The 22,974-nt window shown below is 39.2% G+C and overlaps 1 protein-coding gene across 3 annotated transcripts in view; it reads left to right on the top strand.

Annotated features, from left to right (window-relative positions):
- LOC128734148 (muscle calcium channel subunit alpha-1) overlaps positions 1-22,974 on the top strand; it is a 1,300,390-nt gene that overhangs the window by 95,780 nt on the left and 1,181,636 nt on the right. For all 3 annotated transcript variants that reach the window (XM_053828190.1, XM_053828187.1, XM_053828188.1), the window contains exons 3-4: positions 1,736-1,981; positions 2,039-2,145. In XM_053828190.1, the coding sequence (XP_053684165.1) occupies positions 1,736-1,981; positions 2,039-2,145 (353 nt within the window). The remainder of the gene's footprint in view (positions 1-1,735; positions 1,982-2,038; positions 2,146-22,974) is intronic.

Here is a 22,974-nt window from a genome sequence, read left to right as displayed (position 1 = left end):
TAGTCTGTCTTATTCTAACTCTAGGAAATCATAGGGTATAGCACCATATATTGATTCAGGATATCGATTTGTGACGATACGACCAGCGTCACAAGTCGAGTATAAATAAGCTGAGTTATTTTAACCCCTCTAAGGTCTACATCATTTTTAGCGCCGCAAAATTCACTAAAATGGCCATAACTTTTTAATTTTTCAATATTTTTTCACCAAATTTGGGAATTTTGCCGAAAATATTTTCTATTTTCATAATATCTATAGATAATGGCCATATGCCATATGGTCCCGGAGTTATTCCGGAGTTCCTTGGGGGACCGAGATATGACTTTTTACGATAAAGTTGCCTGATATCTAAAATTTGTTTGAAATCTGTTGATTTTTGTAAACATATCATCGACTGTGGACATATCAGTTACTTTGTCGCAGTTATGAGCCATGCTGCGCGCCATCCGGATCCGGGGGGGACTCTATGAATCCGGAACCGGTTCCCGTAACAGGACATTTCAGCATCAGTAAAGCATGTCGTGTCGCATATCAAAAAACATCAGCATTCGATAAAATAGCGATTGGCGATCATCTCATGTCTTTCAGAGGCCATTTGGCCCATTCCAGGTTCCGGACAAGTTCCTCCGAAATCCGTTCCGTGCTTGAATCAGAAAAGAAACCCTCCCCGGACCCGGAACCGGTCATACGGCCTCTGAGAGACATGAGCTGATCACCAATCACTATTTTGTCGAATGCTGATGTTTCCCACTAGAGCTAGTGTTTTATTTATGTTTTGGATTCTATAAAAGACAAAAAGATGGACGACGGTATGAAATGAGGAAGGCAAATGAGGAGCGTCCAATATAGCTCTAGCCACCCCAAGCCCCTACCTAGCGCCTCCACGTGGCCATACCTGGTAATGCTCTATTGAGTAGCCAAGCTAGAAGGTGCGATACTGGGTGGTTCCCGGCTGCCTGGTCTCAAAACTGCGGTTTTGGGCAGACGGCGGAACCACACGGCCTAGCTAATAGGTAAGCCTAATAAGTTATTTTAATTATTTTTTTCGTTTTAGCTTATGAAGCATCTCCTGCTATATAGTAAAAACTTTGGCCAAAACGAGTTTTAATACTGCACATGGATACCAAAATGAAAAATTAAATTAACTATTAGAAGCACTGATGGAACCTCAAAGGACGCTACTCTATTCAATACGAAGGACTGCTGGTGAGATTGTTCTATTTTTACCATATATACCACATTTCATCTTAATATTATATTATTAACAGTATTATTATTGATATCATAAATGTGGAAGGCTGGATGATGGAGTGGATTGCCAACCTGAATCCTTAAGGTCTGAAGCAAATATGGCACTTCTCAATTCAAAACAAAAAAATCATCACGTGGGTTAAAGTTGGTACAGCGAAATTGATTATTACATGGAAGGATCCTAATGATGGAAGGCGACTCTTATAACCCCGGAATGCGCACAAATGCCTCTGCCTGTGGTTCCGCCCAATCCCTTTTGGCCCTTCTGTAACAGCATTAGTGTGAAATTCATTTGATAATCAAATTTGGAACTACTTTAATTCTACCCACATACATTGGCAAGTCCTTGAAATGATGGTGGCTTTCTCCTACTACCTACTACTACTACTATAAAAGACAAAAAGATGGACGAACCCTTATTTTTATAGCATACACTGAACGTAATAATTTAAATAATAACATTTATTTTTTTTTGTTTTTACAGACCATTTGAGTATTTGATTTTAATAACAATTTTCGCCAATTGCGTTGCCTTAGCTGTATATACACCTTTTCCGAATAGCGATTCGAATATCACAAATGCTGCTTTGGAGAAGATTGAATATATTTTTCTAGTAATTTTTACTGCTGAATGTATAATGAAATTAATAGCGTACGGATTTATATTGCATCCAGGGTCGTACCTAAGGAATGGATGGAATATCTTGGACTTCACAATTGTTGTCATTGGGTATTTATATTGTCTAATCAAAAAAATTATTTATAAAAAAATTTAAAATTATTTTAGGATGATATCTACAGCATTATCAAATCTAATGAAAGAAGGATTCGATGTTAAAGCTCTTAGAGCATTCCGTGTTCTCAGACCCTTACGATTGGTGTCTGGAGTGCCAAGTAAGTTCAAGCGCCTCTTTAATTCACTATTATCACTTAGGGCTCTTTTTAAGTCACTAAAGGGTGTCCACGTAAAAAATTGCAACACACTCAAATCGCTGTAACTTTTGAACCGTTGCACAGTGGTCCAAACAGTAGAATACGTGATCGTATGATATTGCGCCGAAACGTGTAGTTTTTCGCATTTAGTGTCTTTAGGAACATTAGTATAACAAGCCCCATCTTGTGAGAGAAATCCTTGGGTAATTAATTCCCTTAAAAGTGAGATACGAAATGTTCATAGTGTTCTAGAATGTTGTTTATCTTGGTAAAATTAACGTTTTTGTAGAACATTATTATACGATATTTTCTGAAATTTCGGAGATTTTGAGCTTTTTTGGTGAAAAACATTACTTCTTTGAGCTTAAATATTTCCCAAGGTGGCAAATGGTGGCAGATCAAACCAGTTAAAAGTACAACAAAAACCTGTAAAAGCAAGTGTCATTTGTCTGTACCTGTTTGTATCCTCAAAAGTTATAGTTGTTTTAAAACTCCGTCTCAGTCATGTTTACAGAACAATTAAAATGTACTTCGGATGCAATAAAGGCCTGTTTGTTTACGTTGACAATTTCTTTCTAACAAGTTAAGTTACTAGCAATTTTTTCGCCTATTTTCGAATCGAAAATGAATGCAGACTTAAACTTATTTGACGCAATTAATAAGAGAAAAGTTTCCAAATAACTAACTAATACGTCTATTTTGTTCAATTTTGCATTGCTCTCTTCTTCCGCATTTTTCCAAAATAAAAACATTTGACGATGATTCATCTCACCTACACCTTTACTTAACATAATTAACTATATATGATGTACTTCCTAGATATTCTTGCAGCCATTTTCGATAATTTGAAGACAAGATTTCACGAAAAAAATTTCCGAACACAAAACAAGACAATTTGTTTCAATCGGTGAGTTTTATCTATCTGTATTTTTTACGTAAGATGGTGATTATGATGGATTACCTACGAATGGCGTTGTCGTTGTCGAAATAACAAATGGCATTATATATCTAATGGCCGAATCACGAACGACCGAACGTCATATTCGGCCGAAAATTATCACGGCCTTCAACCTACACAAACTTTGGGTATATGCTGTCCTTAACTTGACTTAGCGTAGGGATAATCTCTACTAATCAGTAAACCTAGGAAAATTCTTGCATCTAAATAGAAGTGGTTTCTGCGAGGAGGCCGCCCTCGGCAGTGGCCGACGGTTCTGACGGCGGGTTTCCGGCGCACGCACACTCGTGGACTGCGGCCGTCTCGCCCTGAATCATCTAGAAAACATTTCCTACTGACACGGTAAATAGGTCTCGCATCTTATGATGAACGTAAATCATTTGACACATTCCAGCGTTACGAGACACCATGAGCAACCGTTTTGTCGAAGCAAATTTGTTCATATATTACTAACAGTCTGACGAATATCTTTTAAAATAGGTGTTTTGAGCCGCTATTTAGTAGTACTTTCTCAATACGAGGGCGAAATATTTATTATAATAAGCATCATTGAATAGTGGCGGAATACTTTTCGTTACGGGACATCATCGCAGAAAATGCGTATTCTGAACATGATTCAAACATTTGCAAAACTCTGCTCTGTTTCAAGTTTTTCAAAGTCGACATGTTCCGAAAATTTTTAGCTGAAGGCAGCCTGAAAATGTAAAAGTATATACAGGTTTTGTATTTAGTTTTTATGTTATAATAAAAATCATTTCGTTACGGGACCCCATGCGCTGTAGGGCAAACGGTATTCTGCAAATGGTGTCCCGTAACGACAGAAGTAAACTGCATTATATGATTTATTTTCTCTAGATTTCGATTCAGGCCGTCATATTTTCTATATCTGGTCTACATTCACTATATTTTGTAACAATAGTGTACTGATTTGGTGTGTTATAGTCTGGTAATAAGACATACGTAACAAAGTATATGTAAGGTAAAGTTTACTTCCTGGTAAACTTTAGTACACTAAACTAAACTTTAACTTAAACCTGGAGAGAAATACCCATGTGAGAACTATACTGAAGTATTATAATGAAATGCTTGCCTAATCTTAGAGTTTGGACACATTAGTAATTAAAATGTAGGGGCAGTGCATTAATTATGTAACGAGTTTTCCCCATTGTTGACTAATCGCCCTCTCCCCCTATGTAAGATTTTACATGATTTTGGCCCAAATAACAAAATTCAAAAATTTAATTTAAAAAAATTTAAAACGGTAAAAAAGGTTTGTCTTAATGCGAAAGTATGCTTTATTTGCGCTGCACGCCAAAATGGTAGGTATTAAATAGCAATTATTCGAAAATTAGGTATTTCGTTTTACTTCAGACGTATCAGTTAACGTATCATAACTCATAAATTTAAAAGTTTTTATGCAACATTAGCAACTCATATTGCAAACTATAACTATAATATAAGTTGCTATAAAAGACAACACATAAATTTGAAACTAATTTTGCCTATTCATTAAAATAACTTTGTTGATAACTTGCAAATTATTCTACAGTTATAAAACAGTTATATAAAATATTAAAAAATAAAACAGTTGAAAAAGGTCATGAAAACTTTCAAAAAAGCAACGCTAGCAAAAGTAGCTGAAAATGATGCCGTTCGAAGTACGACACTTACTATGCATCTTGTAAGCTAAAAAATATTTTCTGAGCTAGGCTTTCTTGCTAATGTGCTCAGCGAAGCCATTATGATTGCTAAAAAAGCTGACTAAACAACTTTCAGAAACGGGATTCCAAATTTTTAGACTATTAAAGTATTTTAATGATAAAGTATTGAAGTAAGTCGAAACCGGCGTTAGGTATAAATGTCTTTAAGACTTAACCCTTTTTCTTTATCGAGAGACTTTCTTTCTTTTTCACTTTTGTTTTGTTTTCGGGTACAGTTAGGTTGTTAGCTTCACGTCCTTATCTCGCTGACGGGCGAAAGCCACTGTGTCCCCTTCACTGTTAGCCTACAGCAATCGAGGTCGCGTACCCCAGTCGGCAACACGTGTACGTAGGGATAGAAGTTAGTAAACAGAGGTTATGGAATGCACATGATCACCCTTTGCCTGCAGCCACCCGTGAGACTCTGCAGCTAGTTATTAGAGTACAAAACAATTAGGTTGATTTGTCTATTTTGGATAGGCTTTACGCGTACTTTATTTTGATCACTTCTATTTGATTTTGCCGTAAATGTCCAAAGTAACGTACGCGCAACGTCTGCCAAAATAGATAAATCATTCTACAGGACTTGTACAACGATCCTACTGACTTTGGTAGCACCATCCAGTCGAGATTCGAACATACGAAGACTGGTATCATACCTCGAAGCTAACTGGATGGTTAAGTATTACTCATCACACCTTTTTTGCGGTGTCCACCTTTCATATAATGTCCGTTTTTCTGTACAATGTCTAGAAAATATGATTACTAGGTAATGTTTTTGATGATAAAGTATTAGTTTTGAACCAAATTTACTAGTAGTATGGCTATATTAAACAGAGATACTTGTGTAGATATTGAATTTTAATCTTGAGGTGCCCGTCTTTACCGCACATTCCTTAATATTACAATATGTTATTATATTTCAATCATATTTGAGTGGGTCAGAAGGAAAGGGGTGTAAGTGACAAAAAGTGAATTTCGAGAAAATCAGCTCTAAAGTTAACGTCATCTAGAAAATTCGTCAGGTTAAATAATACAAAACTAATGACGCACTATGGTTGTGTTAACATTTCTTTATTGAATTATATTGAAATCTTGGTGAAGAACTTTGATTTTCGGAATTTTAAGAAATTTTTGAAAATGTTATTTGCACTTACACCCCTTTCCTTCCAAGTTATGCACTTGTATCCCTATCATTCCAAGCGATTATAAGGAATTACTACTTAGAGTGAAAAAGGTGCAAGTGCATATCTTGGAATCATATTACAATCATCTTCATTGAAAGGTAGGTAAGCGGGCAGGCGGTAGCAGTTCAGGATTTTCTCGCTACGTGGTGCTAGTGCATATGTAATATTCTTGTATAGTCTGTATCTTACGCTACTGACTATTTAGAAAGTTGCAATCTTCGGGAAGGTTGTTCAAATGACTGTCATCTCGGAGATGGCACTGAAAATAGTTCAGAATATTCTCAACGTGCGGCGCTAGTGTATATGCGAGCTCGTTTTATTTGCTATAGCTTATAATCCATGTAACCTCAGATATTACTTTCTTAGGGAAAGTTGATGAGTAATAGCAGCGTTGCAGATGGTATAGAAAATAGTGCAGAATTGCCTCACTCGCCTCTCACTGCCTCACTCGCTACCGTATATGTAATATTACAGTATACGCTGTAACTTACGCTACTGATTACCTAGAAAGTAATGGTCTTCGAGAAGTTTATACAAGTGACTGTCACCTTCAAGATGGTATGAACAATAGTTCAGAATTTTCTCATCGGTCGGCTCTAGCGTATATTCGTATACTTTATATATCATGGTACGAGTAACCAAAAATATTACTTTCTTCGGGAAAATTGTTTGAGTAATAGCAGCCTGCCCGATAGTATGTAAAATAGTATAGAATTGTTTCACTACGTTGTGCCACCATACATTTTATATACTCGTGTGGGCTGTACTTGCGCTGCTGACTCTCTAAAACATTGCGGTCTTCGGAAATGGTGTTTAAGTGACATTCATGTTTAAGATGATTTAGAAAATAGTTCTGAATTTTTTCAAGCACTAGTTTATGTATCATCATCTTTTAGTTGCCATAATCTTAGTAATCGAAGAAATTACTTTTTTTCTAGAATTTAAACTGTATGTAACCCCGCTACAACGCTTTTTTTGCTTGATTAAAAAAATCACATTTCCCTCCCCCCTTCAGTTGCCTCACATCGGAAGGACAAAAACTTCATAAAATATAAGTAATGGCATAATTTGAGAACTGTTGGACCTAAAAAAAGTTAAAATGAAATAACATGATAATGCGTAGCATTTGATTTTGTTTTGGTTTTACAAAAAAAGTAAAATTTGGATATCTTTTAAAAATTTATCAGATTTAAAAAAAAGTCGAAAGACATTTTAAAACATGTTTTAAGCTATCTCTAATAAAAATGAGATAAATCTGTAGGAGCGTGTTTTGATAATTCAAGTTTAATGATTTTTGTCTTGATTATGAAAAGTTTTTTCTTTCAGTGTATTTTTTCCGAAAATATACTTAATTTCCTATAACTTTTCCGTAGACGCCATTTTTAAAAAAGATGGTTTCCGAGATACGATATTTAAAAAAATCTCATTTATAAATACGCCCTTTTGAAAAGTTAATCTTGACGAAAATAATTAAGTTTTGTGGAAAATGAATCCTTGTGTGGCATCTAACATATCAGCAAACTTTCATTTCAATAAAAAATATTCGAGACAAACCGTTTTGTTAGTTGGGCTAGAATTGCTCAGATAGTGCGCTTACACCCCTTTCCTTCCAAACGAAAACCAACTTTTATTTTGCTCGTTTTTTTCATGTTTTTAAAAAAGTCATTAACCGTTATGTGTGCGACAAAAAAAAACACCTTTAGCAGGGCGACAAGGGTACCCGGGTACCCAAAATTGATATTGTTATAACATCAACAATTTTAAACCGATTTTGATGAAATAGGTGTCATTTGATTCGTTATTTTATCTAGTTTTCAATTATGTGGCCATTTGGCCATTAAAAGATTTACGGGGCCCAAAAATCCGGAATTCCGACAGAGTGTCCGCTGTGAGGTAGGGAACTGTTTGTATTGCAGGAAAATCAGTCATGCGGATATAAAAACTCTAAAAATTCATACAATGAACTATTTCATATAATGAGATGAATCAGGTTGGCCATTCCGGAGTAGGTTCCTGTGGGGTCATGGGTGGCCAGTCTAGGATTGGAAGTAAAAACCTAGCAATATGGGTATCAAAGTACTTGGAATTAGTTCGGGAGGTGATATTTTTTACATTTCGATATATTTTGATTGGTTATTTCGACAACAGTTTCTACGGGGTCACAGATCATACCGCAGGATTCAAGATAATGCTTAGCATTATCAGAACAGTTCAAAACGTAGAACTATCCATTATACATTTGGAACCAGTTCCGAAATTATTAATCAATACTAAACTGACCATATCAGTTCAAAACATCTAAAACATCCGCTAAACCAATCCTAATATTGGATTAGGCACCCAACTGGCCATCTGTAACCCTACAGGAACCCTTTTATGGAATGGCCAATGCGATCTAAAGTCACCAATTTATATAATAAGATGAAAAAGGGGTCCACAATGTCAAGTTCAAAGCTAATAGCTTTGCTGAAAGCTGATATTCTTTCAAAACAAGCGGCTTCCCACGTTTTACCGGACGTTGCTCCGGAATTACCGATTCCCGGGAACTACATGTCATTTGATGGCCAAATGCTTTGTCTAATCAAAACTAGATAAATGTACGAATCAAATGCCACTGGTTTCATCCAAATCGGTTCAAGATAGCCAAAGTTATAAACATAGTAAATCATGGGTACCCGGGTACCCTTGTCGCCCTCCTACGTAATAAAAAAATTCAAGTGCCTTTCATTGGTAAACCCCTTTATGGATATGCACCAAAAAACCTCAATTACTTAAGATCAACGAGTTTTACGATGTCGCAAAATTTCAATGACGTCTGTTTTAAATTGAATGAGTTATAACTATTTTAAAACTGAAAAGGTACCCGGGTACCCTGTTGCACACATAACGGTTAAACGGTAAAATTTTGACGTGAATTTTCTGGCATGCATAAAACCATACACAAAGTATCGTTTCCTACCATTATCTCGATTTTTTCAATTTTGTCACTTACACCCCTTTCCTTCTCACCCCCTCATTTATACATACTTATAGTAATTACATATTTACTTGCATTCGGTCATCAAAATAATAGATTTGTTATCGTCGATAAAGATTAGTTGAATCATGATATGATAAGTGCTTTTTCATTCAATTAATTTTTGCATTAAACAAAACGTTACGGGACACCATTTTGAAGCACCTATTTTATTTTACATAGAAATGCTTAACAAAAGTCAAGCACAGCGCGATTGTGATTGTACATATATGGTAAATGATTTTGAAATGGACCTAGTCGAATTCTGATCTTGAATGGACCTATTTTTAAATAAGAATTTTAGGATATAATTATCAAGTCTTTGTACTGTATTTAGCTTTTATGTTTATCTTTAATCATTTCTGAACGTAAATATACCAAAATTAAATTAAAATTATAGCCAGAACCACTTTATTGCCGCTCATTTAAAAGTAGCTGTTTTTCAGCGTTTTGGCAGTCACCATAGAGTATTTTCAAACTGTTACTACCCGGAACCCTTCTGGTTTGGAATAAAACAATACTCTTAAAATGATGCTAAAATATGTGTAATTTCAATTTAGGTATTTAAAAGTTCAGTAAAACCAGTAAAATCTTCAAATTCCTTAAAAGTGTTAACCCCCTTTTTTGATCTTGAATGGACCTAGTATTGATTTTAGAATGGACCTAGTTTTGCGCTCCGAGACATCACTGGCGGTAGTTATCATTGCCTACCACTAACGAACACGCCGTTGTATAAAACTGCTTGTTGTCACTATAGTATGTCCGTTTATAATTAATCTATAAGCACGGGATATGGAAAGTAGGCTTGATTTATAGCCTAAATAAAAACTTAATTATATTGATAAAACTAACTATCACTCATCCTTTTTCGTAGTTGCTTCATAGTGTTTGTACATTGTAGCCTCTAGTTTTGAAACTAAAAAGTCTTCCTAATTAGTTAGCTAGCATATGTCATTTTATACTTAAAATAATATAAACTTAATTTAATCTCAGTATTGTACAAAAATTTTAATCATCATTGATTAAAAGATAAGATGGATCAAAAGATAAGAGGGATACTAACAGCCTTCTGTTAAGGGAGCATAGTACCTTTTCAATTTTTTAAAACCTATATTTTTTTAATGATTATTTCGAAAGATTAACATTTTGACCATATGTGTTTGAAGTCGTTTGCATGAATTCCTAAAATTGACAAAGTTACAGCTATTTGTACCGCGCATGTCTGGAGCGATTAAACAACGAGTAAAAACTTCAACGCCGGTTTTCTCGAAACCAGGTTTTGAAAGTCGGTACCATAAATAACTCAAGAACGGCTCAAGCAATTCTCATGATAATTTTTTTTGTTTGAGAGCCAACAAAATTACCTAGTGTATGACCCATCCTTTTCTTGATAATATTCCAAACTCTATTTAAAGTGGTTATCCCTGCTTAACTATCTACAGGCAACATCGTAAAAATGGTTGGAATCAAAATTTTTTTTCATGGACAAATAACGTCCTGTATTTTCCATATAAATACATCAAAAAGTTTTGCTGTAAGTTTAAGTTTTGACAAAACTCAGATGAGAAATAGTTTAAACACGTTAATCAAGCATATAGCAAAGCTTCAAAACACCTTTGGCGCGCTGACCGAAAACCCTAAGGCCAATAAAATTCAACCGGATCTTGTAGTCACAAAATCAGACTCGTCTGAGTAAAAAGAAGCAGCCACTTCTGATGGTTAAGAACGCCAACTTCCTCACCCTTGTGAAACTTTGTGATGCCCAACCGTCCTACAAAATTACCCGGTTTGGCAATAAAATCATCTGTGCGTCAATGGAGGATTTAGAAATTAGGTAAAGGCCTGGATAATGATATGGTGCAAAAAATATAAAATTTGGATCAATATCTGGACCATTTTCGAACAGGATATGCCTAAAAAAATAATGTTGTATTTGATAATTTTCTAAATAGTTTAGTTAAAATAATTTCGAGGCTCAGAATAAAGTAAAATTAGGCCATTACAAATATTTTATAAAGTTTTTGTCCTTCCGGTGTTGGGCCACTAAAGGGGGGGGGGGGGGAACAAAGTGAATTTTTTAATCGAGCAAAAAACATGGGTTTGAAGCATTTTTATTTAAAGTTTAAGCGTGAAAACCAAATCTGTTCTTGCTTTTAATATATACGTTATTATTTTCCATGCAAAAATGTACGAAAAGAAGACAAAAACGAGAGAATTTGTTTTTGACGATTTTCGGAAACTCCGAATTCGAATTTCCATTTCTGTTTCGTGCTAGAAGTGTTAAATACACTCATTTTTCGAGTTTTTCAGGCTGTAGAGCCCACGGACAATTGATTTTATACTCATATCCTACAAATTTTTTTTAGCCCCCCGATTTTTCAAGCCAATTTCCAAGGGGGGGGGGGGGGTTGACAAAAACTTAAAAACTATTTTGCAAAGGCCCCTTATATTCCGCCGATAAGTAAGCAGGTTGACTTCACATCACTTTTTGGTCGATTGACAGATAGATTAAAAATCAATTTAGTAAAATATTTAAAATCATGCAACCGGACTAACGTTGTATCTTATACACAACCCCTCTAATTTTTTTCTTGTGGGATGTAAAGTTTTCTTTAAGCACCTCTCCCCTTTGACTTGTGACAAAATTAATACCTCCTTGTCCACCGAAATTGAGTGACTCTGAGATCTAAAATATTCATTTTTGAAACTTCCTATTTTCTATCTGGTACAGTTCTTTATCGATTATCATTTTGAATTAAAACCTAGTATCTAACCCTACCTTTAAACCTAGTAGAATTACCAAGTCTAATTTTTTCAAGCACCGTGTCGCCTATGTTGCCAAAATCGAAACGGTTCTATATTCGGTTTTATATTCAAAATCCTAGTATCTAACCCTACCTTTAAACCTAGTAGAATTACCAAGTCTAATTTTTTCAAGCACCGTGTCGCCTATGTTGCCAAAATCGAAACGGTTCTATATTCGGTTTTATATTCAAAATGTTCGACAGGGGCTGTCGCAAACCTTTAGTTACTTTGCAGTAAGACGTAGTCCTACGTCAGTAAAAATCTTACCTTTCGAAATTTGCTCACGTTACTTTTCGCGCTCGACACGTATTAATTTTGTTCGTTTTGTTTGTGCTAGATTTACAGCTTAGTTTTGTGAACATGAATTGTGAGATTTGTTTGGCGGATTCTGCCGTAGATTCAGTAATGTTGACATGTGTCGGATGCACACGATCATTTCATGCCGCCTGTGCCGGAGTTACAGTTCAGCGAGGATCCCTACGCAAACGAGACAGAAAGATCGACCCACTGGCATATATACTGCCGTGCTGCAGTTCTTGCCAAACACTAATAAATGTCGCTATAGATCTGAAATCGCTAACTGCGGAACAAGCCCAGTTAGTTGAAGTAATTAATAATCACTCCGAAGTGATTCATCGAACAACACAGCAAAATAATGTATGCGCCATACATGAAACGATCGAGCGCATTGAAACACAAATCGCTGACGTTAAAAAAAGAGCTGGCGGCCGGCAGAAACACAGCTGGTAATGCTACGTCGATTAAAAACCACGTGACATCTATGATGGAAATAGCGATGCACACATTCAACGATAACATAGCTGCTACGTTACAAACAATGACGTCATCAATTTCAGCTGACTTGAAACTGATCAGCGAAGAAATTAAATCGATTTCAACTACGTCTAATGTAATAAATGATGGTGCCGTCTCTGCTGACATGTTATATAATTGGCCAGCAGCAGAGATTATGGGTGCGATACACAATTTATCGGAAAAAGTTACTCAATTAGAATCCCCCCAACATGCACCCGCTCTTAGCATAGCTGAGGAATTGAATAATGAGAATGGCAATGATCATTCGGGATGGCGATTCATTGGTTCTACAAAGCGTTGGTCTGCTGACTGGAGGAAATACGATGAAAAAATAAAACGACGCGAAATGCAGGAACTTAAAGAATTCAAGGCGTGGCGAAATCGGAAGAAGCGCTCTCAACGTCAACTACGTGCTACTATGAACAACAACTACATCAACAACAACAACAACAACAACAGGAGTCACAATCATAACAGAGGATCAAATAACTATAACAGTAATAGTAACCGGACTAATATCAACAACCGTAGAAATATTAACAACAACAACAACAACAACAACCGCAGAAATATTAACAACAACAACAACAACAACAACAACAACAACAACAACAACAACAACAACAACAGCAACAACAATTACAACAGAAATAACAACAACAATTACAACAGAAATTACAACAACAACAATTACAACAGAAATAACAACAACAGCAACAGGAATAACAATAACAGCAATAGGAATAACAACTACAACAACAACTACAGGAATAACAACAATATCAACAGGAATAATTACAACAACAACAGGAATAACAGCTATATTTCTTTCGATCATCCACAACACAATAACATCAGCAATCATCGAAATCATCTTCCCCCGGATAGAGTACTACTTGCGGCTGCTAGACATCACTTTTCTGGACCACCTTTGAGACCTGCTATACAATTTCAGCGGGGAGAAACGCTCAACCCTTACACAACAAATGATGAACCGCAACGACCGATGGCATCTAATTCTTCTGCTACACATTGTATGGCTTGCCTGCAGCAACACTCGTGTTTTTGATGAAATAAGTCATAGTTCGGTAAATATGTTTGATAACCACGCTACTATTAATACTCATTCCAAACATTGCTTGGAAAATATACCAAATAATTTTATCATTGAAACCCCATCAACTTCTTCGCTTAATTATTCTACGGTAACTGAAGTTTCGGTATACTGCCAAAATCTAAACCGCATGCGAAGTGCTCACAAAATTAATGAAATTCAAAAGAATATTTTATGTTGCTCCTTTTCTATAATTCTTGTAACCGAAACTAGTTGGGATGATAGTGTACATAGCGAGGAAGTTTTTGGTAATAGATATAATGTCTATAGAAATGATCGTAATTATCAATTGTCTGAAATGAAATCAGGTGGCGGTGTATTAATTGCTATTCTATCAGAGCTAGACTCAGAGATCATAATCACTCCATCATTTACCGAATTTGAACATGTATGGGCGAAAGCACGAATAGCTGGTGAGACACATATCTTTGCGTCCGTCTATTTTCCTCCAAACAATGCACGTAAAGAAAACTATGAAAAGTTTTTTGAAGTCGCGGAAAATGTCTTATCTGAGCTCTCTCCTGAAATAAAGCTTCACATATACGGAGATTTCAACCAACGCAATCTTGACTTCATTACAGACATTGACAACGAGAGTTTTCTTCTCCCAGTCGTTGGTGAAAACGAAACCTTGCAATTAATATTTGACAAATCTGCCAACTTGGGTCTTTATCAGATTAATCACGTAAAGAATAGGCAAGATTGCTACTTAGACTTATTGTTTACTAACATAGGCGAAGACTTCTGCGTAACTGAATCGAAAACTCCATTATGGAAAAACGAGGTATTTCATACCGCCATCGAATAATCGTTATTTATACATGAAAATCTGCGACCCTACGAGTGCGAATATGAAAAAGTATCGGACTTTCAGTCCGCAAATTATGGGAACATAAAACAAAGGCTTCACAATATTAATTGGCAACATGTATTTCGAAATGAAAACAATGTAGAAATGGCTGTCGAAGCCTTCTATAAGCTCATATTTGAAATATTAAAAGACGAGGTGCCTATGAAACAACGAAGACGTCAGGCTCATTCAAAGCATCCTATATGGTACAACAGTCAAATAAAAAATATAAAAAATCGCAAGCAAAAGGCACATAAAGCATACAAAAACCATAACAATGACAATAACTTAGCAAATTATCTTGATCTCTGTGATCAACTAAACCAAGCAATTAATGTTGCCTTTGAAGAGTATATGCAAAAAACCGAGCGTGAGATAAAATCAAAACCAAAAAACTTTTTCAACTATGTAAAATCAAAATTAAAATCAGAAAACTTTCCATCTAGAATGCATTTGGACGAAAAAACCACAGATAACATAGAAGAAATTTGCGACCTTTTTGCCACTTTCTTCCGAGATATCTATAGTACATTCACAGAAGAGGATCGCGATTACGGCTACTTTACACATTTTCCAGAATCCTCAAATGACGTAAACGTTAAACAAATTAGTGTATTAGAAATATTAGACGCCTTAGAAACATTAGATTCCTCCAAAGGCCCCGGACCAGACGGTTTACCTCCAGCATTCATAAGGAAACTAGCAACAGAGCTAGCTACTCCACTATTCTGGCTTTTTAATTTGTCCCTTCAATCTGGAATTTTCCCAAGCATCTGGAAAAGATCTTTCTTAGTGCCTGTGTTCAAAGCTGGTAAGAAATCTGATATCCGTAATTATAGGGGTATTGCAATTATCTCTTGTATTCCAAAACTTTTTGAAGCAATTGTCAATAAGAAGGTATTCTCGCAAATAAAAAATAGAATTACTCATACACAACATGGTTTCTACAAAGGACGCTCAACCACAACAAATTTACTCGAGTTTGTTAACTTTTCGCTTAACGCAATGGATAATGGAAACTACGTTGAAGCCTTATATACCGACTTTAGTAAAGCCTTTGATCGCATTGATATACCAATGCTTCTCTTCAAATTGCAAAAAATAGGTATACATCAAGAACTTTTAATATGGATCAAATCATATCTCACATACCGCCAGCAAATTGTTAAATTTAAAGGAAAAACATCTAATCCCATTCAAGTCACTTCTGGAGTCCCTCAGGGGTCTCATTTAGGACCGCTATTGTTTATTTTATTCGTTAATGATATCTCATTCGTTCTCAAGAATATAAAAATCCTTATTTACGCCGACGATATGAAATTATACTTAGAAATAAAAAATGAGACAGATGTCAACACATTTTGTAACGAAATTCAAATTTTTTATAATTGGTGTATGTTAGTTGCGCCCTGTCGAAATGATATGCGACTGCACCCATCTCCAATCTACGCCACTGACAGATCAACCACACCAGTCAGCATGCAAGGGATCGTCCCGCGATCGAAGGGCAATGCGGACTCGTCTGTCCGATCTCGACGTACAATAGAGGAGAATAAAAACAAACCTGTGCTAGATCAGTGTGCTGTTAGCGGCGATTTCTTAAATCTACTTAAAATTATTCTTAATCTACTTAATCTATCTTAAAGTTACTGTGAAAATAGTTAAAAGTAATGCTTAACCTATTTGCTTATATTATCTTACTTACGAGTAGCCTTAATTGCTAAACTTGAACGCTAAACGGTGAGAAAATTAGTGAAATATTATAACTATTATTCCTAACCTATTGTTCTTAATAACTAGTGTATAGATTGTAGTAGGTCAGCTTTGTGGCATCTATAAGTGTAGTTAATCTGCAATTTAGAAGAAGGTGAGCGAAACATGACTTAAAGCTAATGCATAATCATAAATCTATATGCGAACAGGTGTGACTACGGCTAGTAAATACTCAGCGCTGATTAAGATTTCGTGTCGTGCTACCACCGTCGATAGGTGAGATATTGTACACAAAATCAGTGGTCTACAGTGATTAAAACATACTTAATTCTATAGATTTCGAAACATACAAACATTATACTGACTCCCCAGATTGTTAAAGCCTGAGTCAGCGAGAAACACTTAAAGTAAGTCTTACATACTACTTATAATAACTTAGCCTAACAAAATATACGTTCCATAGGAATTTTATAACTTTCGTTCGCGAAATACACCAATTGCTGTTCGAGGTTCATAAAATTATTGTTTCATTGTCGCTGGGCTTAACAATTTATAAAATTCTTTAAATATGTCGAAGAAGTCGACTCGTTCTGGCAATGCATTCGATGTGCCCGCACCAGGAATGGTAGAGGAAATAGGAGATAATCCCGTTACCGGAGCCGTGACGAGCACTGCAGGTGGTACACCGTCCGTCGTCGTTGTTTCCCCTCCTAACTCTGTAAAGCAGGTAAATGCTGACGTTGCCAATAGTAATAAAAATCCTCTACAAACTAAGACGACTACGAAAGGCACTGTCAATTATGGCAAAAACGCCGCCGGTACCGCGATCGAAGTCAGGCGCAATCCAGTCCGCGACGTTCGTAGAAATCGGGATTGCCAGTGTCAGTTGTGTGAAGAGCGTGATAACGAAGAAATGGTGCAGTGTGATGGTTGCGACCGATGGTATCACTTTGTCTGTGTGCACGTTTCGGAAGACATCGCAAATGTCAGCTGGGTCTGTCCGAACTGTAAGGAGGCAAGCGTCCCTCCCACTGATACTATCAATGCGTCGAACGAGCAGCAGAGACCAAATCCACCCCCAAAGAAGACGTTATCAGTACACTCGAAGAGCAAGGCTAGCTCTAGGAACAGTGAAGCTAAAAGGATTAAGGCACTCGAACTAAAGAAGCTTGAGGAGGAGCTCGAGTTGGAGAAGCGGTTTCTCCAAAAGAAATACCAGTTATTGAAGGCTCATGGCAGTGAGACTTCTACGGAAGCTGGCGACGTCGAAGACAACGTATCCAAGGTCGAGCAGTGGTTAACAGATACCGAACGTCACGGTGAAGATTCCGGATTAGTAGAAGATGAGACAAATGGGCAAATACCAAATGCAACGGGAAAACCCGAGGAGCACCACGCTTCGGATGTCATCCGTCAACAGCAAAATCCATCGATCCTTCGTAATAACCAACTCGCTAACCATCAACGGAGTGGTTTGTTTTCACAGCCTGTGCTACGGGCCGGCCAACCGAACGTTCAACCGTTTAATCAAGGTAGTCAGTACAATCGTACCCTGCACGGTTCCCATTCCCTGAGTGTTGCGCAAACGCGATTTACTGAAGCCGGTCCGCAGATACAGCAGACGGAAATTCAACAGTCGGAGAGTTACACTCCACGTGCCAACGATGTGGCAACGGTCAGACCAGCGATGATACCGAATGGTTGCAATCAGCAATGTTATCAAAATGTTCGAGAAACAAGATCCGGAGCGAGGGTTTCGCATGCACCTGCAATTAATACAGCCTCATCGAATAGCCACGCCAGGACGTCTTTCGTCCCTTCGAAGAATCTAGGCACGTTGGAGGAAGGAAACCATTTCATTCTAGGTCAGCGTTCGACTCCGCTTCGATCGGGACGTCCGGAATCGGACCTTCAAACTACAACCCACCAGGAAACAGTTTGTATTCTAAACCGGAGTCAAATTGCAGCTCGTCAGGCGGTGTCCAAGGATCTCCCCGAGTTCAATGGAACATTAGAAGAGTGGCCTTTATTCTATTCCATGTTTAACTCATCTACGCAGATGTGCGGATTCACGGACGAGGAAAATATGCTAAGGCTGCGCAAATGCCTAAAGGGGAAAGCGCTGGAAGCGGTAAGGTGCGAGCTACTCCATCCGTCGAACGTAGTAGACGTATTGTGTACACTGAAAATGCTCTACGGTCGTCCGGAGGCCATCGTACAGTCGATTGTTAAGAAGATCAGAAATATGGCTCCACCGAACATGGAGAAGCTTGAGACGGTGGTAAGCTTTTCACTAGCAGTGAAGAATATGGTTGCTACAATCAAAGCATGTGGAATCGACGACTTTATCTACAATTCGTCTCTTCGATGCGAGCTAGTGGAGCGGTTGCCGTCATCACTAAGATTAGACTGGGCAAGGTATACGCGAAACGCAACGAACCAAAATCTCGCTACTTTTAGCAGCTGGTTGTATACAGTAGCGGAAGATGCAAGCGCAGTCGTAGGGGATATCGGAAGGGATCAACGAACTCGGAGTTTCAAGAAAGATGGGTTTCTGAACTTCCATTCTGAGTCAACATCGAAAACTTCAAAACCAATCGAGGCACCCGGAAAGCATGGACCGTCTCTCTCAAAGCATTCGGTCAAGGAACAGTGCATAGTGTGCAAGGGAGATTGTCCGATGGTAGCAAAATGCAGCACTTTCGCAGGATTAAGTTACGACTCAAAATGGGCGACAGTGAAGGAATGCAAGCTTTGTCGAAAGTGCCTTCGAAAGCACAACGGTTCCTGCAAGCGACAGAAGAAGTGCGGTACGGATGAATGCACTTTCTTACATCATCCACTACTCCATAATCCGGAGAAGAATCAGAATCCGAGATCATCGCCATCGTATCCTTCAACGACAACGCCCTCTCAAATGAGTGCATCAGATCCGAGCTGCAATGTTCACCAGGGTCAGTCCGCTGTTTTATTCCGCATTGTACCAGTCATCCTTTATGGACCAAAAAATACTGTACATACTTACGCGTTCATCGATGATGGATCCGAGCTAACGTTAATGGATCAAGACTTAGCAAACGAGCTAGGCGTTGAAGGCCCGAGAAAGTCTTTGTGCTTGAAGTGGACCGGTGGAACCCGCAAGGTTGAAGATGGATCCCAGCAAGTAAATCTGCAGATATCCGGTACACAAGGCTCAAAGAAATATGAACTACGTGGCGTGTACACAATGTCCTACCTTCAAATCCGCCCGCAAACGTTAGTGTTGTCTGAGATGCAGAAGAAGTATCCACATCTGGCTGGAATACCACTTGAAGCATACCAAGACATCAGTCCACGGATCCTGATTGGCTTGGACAACGCAAAACTTGGATACGTTATTAAGAGTCGAGAGGGGAAGCAAAACGAACCGATCGCCGTGAAAACCCGCTTAGGTTGGATGGTGTACGGTAATTGTGCTGGTAAGAAAGAAGCGGCGGGGTACTTGAATCATCATAGTGTACAAACGTGTGAATGCAACCACGAGCACGACGAGAGTCTCCACAAGGCGATGAAGTCATACTTTGCGCTAGATAGCCTCGGAATCGTGAAACCGAGCCAGCTTCTGCTTTCGCAAGAAGAACAACGAGCCCAGACATTATTGAAGTCACTCACAGTCCTTAGAGAAAATCGCTACATGTGCGGTCTTCTATGGAAGTACGAGAATGTCCGTCTTCCAGACAGTAAGACAATGGCCCTCCGTCGATGGAAATGCCTTCAAAACAGAATGAACAAAGACCCGGGTTTAGCAGAGGCACTCAAGGCTAAAATGCAGGAACACATCAGCAAAGGTTACGTCAGAAAGCTATCCTCAGAGGAGCTCCGTGAGCCACATTCAAAGGTGTGGTACCTTCCGATATTCGCGGTAGTAAATCCGAACAAACCGGCCAAGATTCGGCTAGTGTGGGATGCTGCAGCCACAGCCCACAATATTTCCCTCAACTCTGTCCTCCTAAAAGGCCCTGACCAGCTCGCGTCGCTCCTGTCCGTACTTATCGGTTTCCGAGAGTATAAAGTAGCGGTTTGCGGAGACATAAGAGAGATGTTCCACCAGATTCTAATGCTGCCCGAGGACCAACATTGTCAACGATTTTTCTGGCAGGAGGGAAGCGAAGCAGAACCTGGCGTGTACGTCGTTCAGGTGATGACGTTCGGGGCCAGCTGCTCCCCGAGTATTGCGCAGCATGTGAAGAACACCAATGCGAAGCGATTTGAGAGGGATTACCCGGTTGCTGTCGACGCCATAACCAAACGACACTATGTCGACGACATGCTGATTAGCACGGAGACGGAAGAGGAAGCCTTGAAGCTTGCGGAGGATGTAAAGAAAATTCATGCAAAGGGCGGGTTCGAAATAAGAAATTGGATTTCGAACTCTAAAAAGGTTCAAACAACTCTCAACGGTGAAGCAGCCGAGGCGAAAAACCTGGATATTGGAGAGGAAGCCAAAACGGAGAAAGTGCTCGGGATGTGGTGGAGCACCGTGACAGACTGTTACACGTACAAAATGTCATCTCGATATGATGAAGCTCTTCTGTCCGGAACCCGTCGGCCTACAAAAAGAGAGGTTCTCCGAGTGTTAATGATGGTGTACGACCCGTTGGGGTTTATATCGCATCTGTTGATGTTCCTGAAGGTGCTTCTACAAGAAATTTGGAGAACATCGACCGGCTGGGATGATCCGATCCAGAACGCACAATTCGAAAAATGGTCGACGTGGCTGGCGGTTTTTCCGCAGATAACCTCCGTCGAGGTTCCTCGATGCTATCGATTGTTAACCTCTGTTCTAGCAGAAGTAGAGATGCACACGTTTGTTGACGCCAGTGAGAACGGTTTCGCAGCTGTTGTATACCTTAGATTCCAGGAGGGATGTGTGATCGAATGTGCCTTGGCAGGAGCTAAAACTAGAGTAGCACCACTAAAGTTTCTCTCAATCCCACGATCTGAGCTTCAAGCAGCTCTGCTCGGTGTACGGCTTTCCGATACCATCCTCAAGTCTCTAACCATTAAGGTCTCGAGGCGTGTCTTTTGGACGGATTCCAAGGACGTGCTCTGCTGGATAAAGTCGGACCACCGACGTTACAGTCAATTTGTTGCCTTTCGAGTAAGTGAGATCCTCGAAACCACGGAGATTAGCGAGTGGCGCTGGGTCCCAACAAAGCAAAACGCTGCTGACGATGGAACCAAGTGGGCACGAAACCCAGATCTATCCGCTGATAGTCGCTGGTTTAGAGGACCAGAATTCCTTCGGCAAGAAAAACAGCAGTGGCCTGTTACGCCAAGCTTCGGAAAAACCACCGACGAGGAATTACGCCCACACCTGCTGTTCCACGCATCGGTAACAAAGTCAGTTATAGATCCACAGGCCTTTTCTAAGTGGATCTCTCTCCTTCGTCGTACAGCCTACATTTTCCGCTACGTTGACAACCTTAAACGTTCCAACAGAAAGGAACATCGCGTCTGTGGGCCACTGAAGCAGCAAGAACTGTCTAAAGCTGAAAACTACTTGTTCCGCCTGGCGCAGTCAGAAGGTTACCCTGATGAAGTCGCTACGCTAGTGGCGGGCTACGGTGTAAAGAGTCCGAAAGGAAAGAGCATTCGGAATAATCCACTCTTCCGCAGTGCCTTTCTGGACGAAAATGGAATCGTTCGAATCCGAGGTCGCACCAAAGCGTGCATATTTGCTGATCGTGATGCCACTGAACCCATCATTCTTCCTCGTCACCATCAAGTCACACGATTGATCATCACTGACGCGCACGATCGATTTCAACACCAGAACCACAACACGATCATGAACGAGCTTCTGCAGCGCTACCGTATTCCTCGCTTGAAAGCGACCTACCACACTCTTCGGAAGAGCTGTCAACACTGCAAGAACTACGCGGCGAAACCACAACCACCGGCGATGGGCGACCTTCCACAGGCACGCCTGGCTGCATTTAGCCGTCCCTTTACGTACATGGGGGTGGATTACTTTGGTCCGATACTAGTCTCGGTAGGCAGACACTCTGAAAAACGGTGGGGAGTTCTTGCCACTTGCTTGACCACACGCGCCATCTATCTGCAAATCGCTCACACACTGTCCACCAACTCCTGCATAATGGCAATCCGGAACGTCATGGTTAGGAGGGGAGTCCCCGCTGTTATATATAGTGACAATGGAACTAACTTCCAAGGTACCAGCAAGGAACTTAAGGCAGCCATTGGACTGCTCGACCAAGACAAATTAGCGAGAGAGTTCACCACAACTCGTACCCAATGGACCTTCATACCCCCAGCTTCACCACACATGGGGGGAGCCTGGGAACGACTGATCCGTAGTGTAAAACAAAATCTAGCCAAGCTACAATCGTGCAGACTACCAACCGACGAAGTGCTGCTGAACGCGATGGCAGAGATCGAAAATATTGTCAACTCTCGACCGTTGACCGAGATTCCCGTAGACGGCGATGAGTCGCCCGTACTGACACCTAACGACTTCCTGTTGGGGTCAGCAAATGGCCTAAGGTCTTGGGTTCCCTTCGATGATAGTCCGTTAACGCAGAAGAACTGTTGGATACAATCTCAAATTATGGCTGACCAATTCTGGAAA

The sequence above is a fragment of the Sabethes cyaneus genome, chromosome 2, assembly GCF_943734655.1.
Source record: "Sabethes cyaneus chromosome 2, idSabCyanKW18_F2, whole genome shotgun sequence".
NCBI lineage: Eukaryota > Metazoa > Arthropoda > Insecta > Diptera > Culicidae > Sabethes > Sabethes cyaneus.
Note: the sequence above shows the minus strand (reverse complement) of the source record. Positions and strands in the feature narration are given on the sequence as shown.